Raw genomic sequence first — 9,325 nt, forward strand, 5'->3', positions numbered from 1 at the left:
TTCCTGCTAGAGGTTGATGAAAAGCTTTAGGAGGAGAGATGATCCTCTGACTTATTGCCAGATAACTGTCTTGATCTCCCCCTTGGAAACTGAATTTTCTGACTTAAAACTTTTTCAGGTTCAGGATGAAATTTATGGACATGAGAAGAGTGACAAAACATGAGAAGAGCGACCTATTCAACTTAGAAGGGCCAACCGTGAAGTGAGCTCAGCATTTTTCTGAACCAAGGGTCAGTTCCCTGTGCTGGAACATATCATACTGAATAATATCGTATTTAGTATGATATGATACGATACTGAGTTATTGAATCATGCTGAATTATTCAAGTCCAAAAGGAGAGGAGAGAATGAAAAAAAAAAAAAAAAAAGACAAATACACATCGTTTTCTTGGCTAGCTCTGTTGCTGACAATGTTGCCTGTACCCATAGGGCCCTGAACTACCCCCTACCTGTACTGACAGGGTTGTCATTGAGACCTCCCTGTCTGGGATTTGTTAACCAGGTTAATGTCCCATATTACCACATATGTATGTGGATGCCTCCTTTCTATTCTCCAGCAGACCCTTTAAAAAAAATTTCAGCAGCTCTTGAACATCCCTGTCTCCTCTCCAGGAACTATTACTTCTCACACCCATCATTCCTGGAGGCAGAGAGACCAGAAATGGATACTCACTTGTACCACGTATCCTGAGATGCACTTGAAATTCGGAGGCTGCAAGACACCGTCTATCAATACTTTCCCAGAGAGGCCAGCGGGGTCCTTTCTTGCTGCCAGCACATCTAGGAGACTTCAGACAAGAAACAATGTTTAGATTCTGCCCTGTGCTGCCCACAGCTAGAGAAAGGGGGAAAAATAACCAGGAATGTTTTTCTGGAACTGGGCATTATTATGGGATGCCTGTAGCGGCCTAGTTTTTTGAATGGGACAGAAGCAGCTTTTACATAAAAATTACCATTTTTTTTTTTTACATTAAAACATGATAGGCCACTTGTCTCAAATACAGAAATCTAAATGCAAACAACCGCAAATCCTAAATTCAGTAGCAGCACGGAGGCATCTGGGCATAAGATAAGAAAGGAGGCCCTTAAAAGGTTGGCCCAAATCTAAAGACTTCTGTGGTCAGAACTGATTCTACCACAACACTTGCTCTTTCTTTTGACTGGATAACCCACTCCACCAGCAGCAATTATTAGGGCCTGCCTTCTGATTGGCTCCAAGCACGTTGCAAGCTGCATGATGTTTGCTGCCCAAGATTTGGCTTTGTCTGCACTGTAATTTTAGCCATTAGTGCAAACTCATAATGTATCAGGGGTGTACTTGGTAGCCGTGTTGGTCTGAGAGAAAAAAAAAAAAACGTACAAAAAACTAGAACTCTTGGTTCTAAAATGATACCTTTTATTAGACCAACTGATAAAAGGTATCATTTTGGAATCAAGAGTTCTAGTTTTTTGTATAACTCATAATGTAGACCTATAGATCACAGGACCTCAGCCTCTGCAGAACTTAGGGTGTCACATGCCGCACCTTTGGGGAGGCCCCAGAGTGGTCCCACTATAGAAAGGCATTAAATCCCACTCTGCCTTAGCCCACACAATCCAAAGTGCCTTTCCATGCCTTGGGGATTCCAGTTTCCACCTAGAATTATTCATTCTCCATTTGAAGTGGTGTGTGCAGAGGGAATACTCACGAGGATTTACCGCTCCCTGTTGGTCCCAAGATAGCATTGAGGCCTGGCTTCATAATACCGCTGGAAGAAGGAAAAATAAGGTTACCTCTGACAGAGTTATGAGAAGCTTAGCATGCAGCTTGGGTCTCACTTTAGACGCAGACAAATGTTGCAGTTTAGGAAATAAAGTAAAATATTTTTCCACCCAAACCTTGAAATCAGTAAACTCTTTTCCTTCCTTATCCCTAGTCTCTAAGAAGTCCAAACAGAATCTTCTGATGGGGATAGTCAAGTGCCCCTCAGCTCTACCTGATTTGCACTGGGATTTAATTCTGTCTTTCCTCCACAAAAGTTTTCATGCTGCAGGAGCTTACTTTGTATTGTGAAGGATCTTCTTTTCCATTGTTTTCCGTCTGCACAAGAACCCGCTCGATTGCTTGATGGAGTACTGGATGTCGTGGAAGCTCACAACAGAGCCCCGGGGGGACCTGAGGGACTCTCGGGTGGGGAAAGAACGCAGGAAGTCTCCTGCTTCTTCTTCCTCAGGCCCCATGGTAACAACGCTGTGGGAGGATGTGCCCGGTATCGTGTCTTTATCAGTGAACTCCACTGCAGGGATGCTATTGAGGTCATTGCTGTTCTTGACAGTTTCCATCTGTTGTAATTGACTGGCTGGGAAACATCAAAGAAATGAGAATTTAAACAACTTCAGCAAGCAGAACATCAATTTTTCTTTTTTATTAAAAAATAAAAAAGAATTTGAATCTTCTTCCATGGGGTGACGGGTGGGGAAATGGAAGCTCTGAGGTCCAGAGCTGTGGACCTCAGATTTCTTTTCCAGTTAGAACAATATGTACTTGACATAGCTGGGACACAGTAGTGTATTTAGGAGCAGGCAAGCAGAGTATGAGCCCTGGATACTGACTAAAGGGGAGGGGATGCTGGAACAGGTCGGCGGGGGGGTTGCCAAAATGGAGGTAGCAGAACTTGTGGCTCCAGCAGTGGAGTGGGGATGGGAGTCCCTTCATCAGCTTCTCCCCATGGAATACACCACTGCTCTGGGTATGGCCAGCAGCCAGGGAGTTAACATCATCAGGTTAGAGACCCTCTTGGGTCCCTAGACATGCTTTTCTCATTGTGGAATCCAGCATTTCACATCACGCACTCAGGACAGGACTTACCAGCAGCAGCAGCTGCCATGTTAACCCTGCATCCATGCTAAGGAATATATCAGTAGTTATTTTGTTAGAAAAATCACTCCCTTAGCTAACATACTTACATCAGTGGAGACCAGGTCTTAGATCTCAAAGCTTCTTAATATTATGAGCTAAAATTACTGGCACCAAACATTCAATTTTCCATGTACAAGTGAACTCTCAAAAATAGTCATGTGCTGTTCACGATAGACAGCGGGCACCTGTAAGGTTGAGGTAGAGATTGTGTTTTTTAAGTTAAATAAAAATTCTGTTGCTTGCTTTGCTTTTTTAGATCTGCATCTTCTCAAATGCCAAGTCAGGTCTCACCTGGAGGGCAGTGATTACACTGAGCTCATCTGTCCAAAACCTGGCTTAATACTCTGGTAATCAATGAAATAAATTTAGCAGAATCAAGTAGACTCTCAGACTTTCAAATGTAGGTGTTCCTTGTAAATGTTACCTTTACTCTTAACATCCTTTCAGGGTTTTATAACAATGCTCTGATAAGGCTTATCTTCAAAGCACTGATAGAGGCTTTCAACCTAACCCTACTTCAACAGAACACGCAGGCAGCCTGCACGCACGGTTTAACTGAAAGTTAAATTTTAAGTTATTTTTAAATCAATTAATTTAAAATGCAAAGTAAAAAAATGCTTTATTTAAACTCAAAGTTAAGCTAAACCAATAGAATCAGTTTTCCAACTGATATACATGGGTCCACACAGGAGTTTGCATTGGCATAATGTAGCTAATTTAAGTTAAATCAGTATATTTGGGTGTATATAGACAAGCCCAAAGCAGTTTATCCAGGATATTATTTTTTCAGGTCGATTCTTTGGTCCATTCAGGAATTCTCTTATCCCATCTATTAAAAAGAAAATAGGCTGGGAGCAGGGAATGAGGTTTCTGTGATGAATAAAGAGGTCAGTTTTTCTTTGGGGAAAGAAAGAGACAGGACCATTCGTGTTCTTTAGCCCTGTGTCCAGCACACTTTGGAACACCTACAAAAATATATATTTTTATAAACTATAATACTTTCCTATAATAAACCCCTATCGCATGATTTAAATTATTGGGGCTCCATGGATCTACACCATAGCAAAATCCGAGTCAAATTTATTAAGGGAAGGGAAATAAGAATGGCCCACTTTGTCTTCAGAAACTGCTTTGGAATAAGACACTAAATGGACTCTGTCCTGCTCCAAAAACTCATTGCAATGTAGGTTTCAGTGCTAACCACAAGCTGGGGAAGAACTTACTTCCCATTTGCTTTAAGTAAAACACCTATTCAACAAAATGCTGTTCTGCCTTCCGTAAATAATATTTAGAAGCCCCTTCTACTCCCATTGAAAAGACTGAGAGAGAAGAATTAACAGCTTTTTGCATGAATAGAGAGGAAGATGATACAGCTTAATTCAGCACATGTGTTTCTGAAGTGCCCACATTTAGCCAGAAGTGTTCTGAGCATCATTTTCCCCTGCATTTAGAAGCATAGGGCTGGAAGGAAGCAGAGTCCAGTTTCCTCAAGATGTAACAGACATTTAGTTTGAATGGGACCATAGAAACATCCATTCTGGCCTCTTCAACACACCACAAAGCCCCCCTCTTCCCCTTATACACTTCCCAAAACCCACCAAGTATCACAGGAGGAGAGAGAGACCAACACCTCAAACCCCTGCAATGGCAGGGAATGAGTTAAATAAGACAGGTCCAGATAGTTCTAGGAAGTGATTCAAGCATTTTACATTCTTAAGCAGTGAAATAAATGAGTTGCACAGCATCCATGCTCCAGCCAAAGCCAAGCCACACAAAACAGCAAAGCTTTGGAAGCCCTGCGCAAGCTAACACCCTTCTCCCATTGCCTAGAAGCAACCCCCTCCCCAGAATCACTACCTCTTTGCTGTCTCTGTTTTGCTCCAGCTCAGCAGCTGTATCCAGGGCTCTGCCAGCTGCAGATCTGGCACATCTGATGTTTAGCTCAAGTTAAATAGTTACATAAAAGTCTTTCTGCTGTCAGGCCAGCAGCTGGGAGTGTCAAATTACTGCAATTCTCAGTGCAATTTACTCCAGGTCACTAGAGGAGAAGTCAGCTGCAAAGAATTAGTGCAGCCCACTGGAAGATGCCTTCTCTTTTAGAAACCACAAAGATCAGAATGTGCTGCTTTCCTCTGAAGTCAGTGGAGTCACTCCAGACTGACACCAGAATAGGATTCTCACCAGGAGCACAAACACCACAAGACTCTCCAGCAAAATCTCAGTGCTGAATCATCCCAGCCCCTTTTTGTAGTTTTTTTCCCTTGACTTTAGGACCCGCTGGAACGTTGCCAGCAAGCTCTGAATTTAGCACATGCTCTCCCACAAATCTGTGTAGTCACTACCAGTTCTATATTCAGACTTCCCAAAGTGACTGGTGTCAGTGATTGCATCCAATCCATAAAGCAGGCCTAGTTGCAAGCTACTGGCTTGGAAAGGCGGAGCAAACATGTCTGGCGCAGGCTTCACATGTCCCATTAAGGAGATAATCGGGTACTGAAGGGAATCCATCAGCATGTGAAATGACAAGGAAGGGGCAGGATTGATACGCTTCATTCCCCCAAAAGGTATAGTGCCTCAGGGCACTGTATAATCATCACATCTGGCCACTTAAGCAGAGCTGGACTGCCTGCTACAGATGCCAGCTGTGCAAAAAAACCAAAGGCTCCAAGGCAGAAGTGTTTGGGGGGATTCAGTGTTTGGGGTGGCCAACCAGTGGCACAAGCAGCCTTTTGTGGGTGGCACACTGCAGATCAGAAAAGGGATGGGCAGCACAGCAGATAGGGAAGGATGCAGAAAGCAGAGCACGAGATCAGACAAGGAGCAGAGAGGGAGCAGAAAGCAGAGCTACAGGTCTGGCAGAGGAAGGGGATCAGAGTGGCATTCTGGGAGGGTGTGGCCTAATTTGTGGCATGCCTGCCAAAACAGTTGGCTACCACTGTAGTAGAAGATGCACCAACATAAAGGAGGCCGTGCTGTAGGCTTACTGGAGTAGACAGTGCTCTTTGCTCCAAATCAGTCAATGCCCTCAGGTGGGATTAGAGAAGAGCAGTATTAGGAGTCACCATCTTTCTCTTGAGAACCAACACTGAGCATGCATGTGTAATCCCTCAAAATTCCTTGTCACCCTTTGTAAGGCTGGAGGTATTGATCCAGGCCCCTGTCCCTTTGCTACACTTCAGTGGCTAATCACATTTTGGATCCATATTTCAGTGGCTATGCTATTCTTCTCTCCTTACCTCAAAATCACTGAGGAGGGCTGCTGTGCACTGTTAAATAGTGACCATGTTATACTGCAGAGGTGGCTGCATTTCAGTAGTAGAAGGAATCTCTGTGTTTTAGACAGACGCACAGCAGTTTAAGAACATGGATTATTCCAGATTTCTCCATCAGTGGAGTCTAGCCCTTCTTTCTTTCTTACCAGGAATGATTGTCATCCTCCTTTCAGAAAGAAGCTTTTTTAAGAGCAAGTTGATCTGGCTCTTCCCTCCCTCTGGCCAACCACACCCACTTTTTGGGAAGGTTGCTAACCTACAACTCCCCTTAGGGTGGAAGATAATTGTGCCATGGCAGCCCTGTTTCCACTAGGGATTGGTACCAAACGAGCTATGTGTGAGTTTGTCCAGCTGGAAACTGACAGCTAGGTTGAATGTAGCCCAAGCTTTTTTAAACCCCCTATTTACCTTTTATTCTTCATCCCTGTCTTTACTGGTTTCTTCTGGTACAGAGAATCAACAAAAGCAAGCTAGTCAGTTTCACTGAGTTAACAGCCAATTTCACTTCCTTTTCATCATTAGGCAAATTCAGGATTACCTTGGTTTAAGCCCCAGAAGGGCCTTTACACATAATTCTTTCGCTAGTCTGTTTGGTGTCTTGATTGTAGGAAAAGTCCTTTATGACTTGCAAATGCACATTTTTACCAGACTACTATATTAAATAACTTGGGGTTTATTGTTCCACAGCAATTCTAGAGCAGGTGTTCCTATTTTTTAAGCACAAAGACCATTTTTTCATCCTAATCACCAGCATCAGAAAATCAGCCTGAATTCTGAGAGGCAAGCTGGGGTGCTTCTACTTACACCTTTATTTAGGGCCTTGAAGCTAAATGAAATGCCCAGTGACACCTGTACCACACTTACATGCCAGCTTTCAGTGCTCTTGCAGGAGTGGATCTGATGAGATAAACCATTTTGCCGATGTGTAAGAAAAAAAATAAAAGAAAGACTTGCAATTCTTTATTTCCACTGGTATTGACTCTGCATGGCTAACAGGTACCAAAGGAAGCCAGACTCACTTTAGTCACAGAAACCAGATGATTAAAAGTATTTACATGCCTAACTGTCTTTAAAAATTTGGCATTGAAGTCAGCAGCTCTGATACTGTACTAGTGAACTCATGGAGCAAATTTGCTCAGTAATGGTGTCATTTTTGCTGTCACTTCACACAGAAAAATTGGACTTTAACTTTCCACTTTGCTTTGTTTAGGATTTAACTTCCTCATTCAGTTAAAATCTGCCCTCACTGAAATTTGTTGTCCTCGTGTTTTGGCTGGATGTGTGTCACGTTTTCTGAGGAAGTTTCAAACCTAAGCAATATTGAGCCCCTTTTGTCCTGTGTCCTTTTGCATGACTTTCACAAGACTAAGGTGTAAGAAAGCTCAACTGTGGGAGTTAGAATCTCTTCCCATATGCTGAATCTACAACCATTTTGCATTGTGCTGATGAAGAGGGGAAACTGATTATAAACTAAAACAGAAATCAGCAGCTGTATCAAGCTGCTTCGTGACAGAGAACTATTCATGAAGATAAGCAGGGTTACACCCTGTTAATTGTCTTGGCCATCATTTTTATTTCACAAATTGCTCCTTTAAATACATTGTATGGGTCCCATCTTGCAAGCTGGTGTATTATTGCTGCTGCTCCATTGAGTTTCATTGGCTGCAGTGCATAATGGGAACAATAAACATTTGGGAAATTGAGTACCTTCCCCATGTGCATTTGTAAAAGGTGCTAGCTGGCTACATGCCTCATATAGCAGGGACACTGGGAGGAAAGTTCAAGTTCTCTTTTACTGGAGGCAGGAAAGTGTCAAATCTGCTACTACGGGCTTTTGGCTGGAGGCAAACAGATGGTGTATCCACAATAATTTTTATTTCATCTACATGATATTCATATGCATCTAACTCTTAGCAGCTAAAATAAATTAAACAACAAGATGAGCAACACAAAACAGACAAGACAATCTTCGTTGTTGTAGAAAAAAACATAGCTTAAGTAAGGAAGATGCTGCTTATCCTATTGGTGGTTCTGAGGCCTCACAGTTCATCAGCCTTCCTATAAAGAAATATAAAACAAAGAGCTCCCCCCTTTGATGGGGAAGTTATTGATAGCTTTCAATTAAACCTAGCTCTTCAATAATTTTATGTTTGTTATAAAATTATAGGATGGATAGCTTATAGTTAAGGTACCAATGGCTGTTAATGAATGAGCATTGGTGGGAGCTGGTAATTTTTCAATCACTTCTACCCACTGGGCATCTGGAGTTTGACTGTGCTGGCCTAAAATGATTCCCAAATATTTTAACTCCTGCTGTACTAGTTGAGCTTTTTGTCTCTTAACTTTAAATCCTGTATCTTGAATAATTTATAATATTGCACAGATAACTTTATAAATTCTTGCATGGGTCCATGAATTAAAACATCATCTACATAAACTATAACTGCAGTTTAGTATTGATCAGGCAACTGTTCCCGCATTTGATTTCAGCTTATTTTTAACCTACACCTTCAGGCCCTGGCTGGCTATTTTTTTTTAATATCCATTGTTCAGTTCTGAGGCAACTTCAAGACTTGATTTGTTTTAAAAGCTGAACACAGGTGCCCCTGAGGAATTACAAGTAAATTATTTTTTTTCTCTTCCTTTACGAAAAAAACATTTCCTTGGGTTTGGAGTTTTGGTCTCAATGGGTGCTTATATACACCATGGTGTTTCATCCGTGCATCAGCAGATGCATGACGAACAGATCCAAGGAGGTGATACTTCCTCTCTATCGGGCTCTGGTCAGACCGCAGTTGGAATACTGCATTCAATTTTGGGTGCCGCACTTCAAGAGGGATGTGGATAACCTGGAGAGGGTCCAGAGAAGGGCCGCTCGTATGGTTAAGGGCTTGCAGGCCAAGCCCTATGAGGAGAGACTGGGGAACCTGGACCTCTTCAGCCTCCGCAAGAGAAGGTTGAGAGGCGACCTTGTGGCTGCCTATAAGTTCATCACGGGGGCACAGAAGGGAATTGGTGAGGTTTTATTCACCAAGGCGCCCCCGGGGGTTACAAGAAATAATGGCCACAAGCTAGCAGAGAGCAGATTTAGACTGGACATTAAGAAGAACTTCTTCACAGTTAGAGTGGCCAAGGTCTGGAACGGGCTCCCAAG

The 9,325-nt window shown here is 42.6% G+C and overlaps 1 protein-coding gene across 2 annotated transcripts in view; it reads right to left on the reverse strand.

The window, feature by feature from the left end:
• LOC102382021 (ATP-binding cassette sub-family G member 2-like) overlaps positions 1-4,845 on the reverse strand; it is a 30,250-nt gene extending 25,405 nt beyond the window's left edge. The window contains exons 1-4 of one of the 2 annotated variants that reach the window (XM_006014789.3): positions 4,757-4,845; positions 2,042-2,339; positions 1,689-1,748; positions 674-788 (exon numbers count right to left, since the gene is read on the reverse strand). In XM_006014789.3, coding sequence (XP_006014851.1) covers positions 674-788; positions 1,689-1,748; positions 2,042-2,322 — 456 coding nt within the window. In that variant the 5' untranslated portion in view covers positions 2,323-2,339; positions 4,757-4,845. Of the gene's footprint in view, positions 1-673; positions 789-1,688; positions 1,749-2,041; positions 2,340-2,946; positions 3,006-4,756 lie in introns of those variants that run through there. The other variant, XM_006014790.3, reaches the window with a different exon arrangement.
• Positions 4,846-9,325: the final 4,480 nt, after the last annotated feature.

The sequence above is a fragment of the Alligator sinensis genome, unplaced genomic scaffold (genome assembly GCF_000455745.1).
Source record: "Alligator sinensis unplaced genomic scaffold, ASM45574v1 scaffold264_1, whole genome shotgun sequence".
NCBI classification, from domain to species: domain Eukaryota; kingdom Metazoa; phylum Chordata; order Crocodylia; family Alligatoridae; genus Alligator; species Alligator sinensis.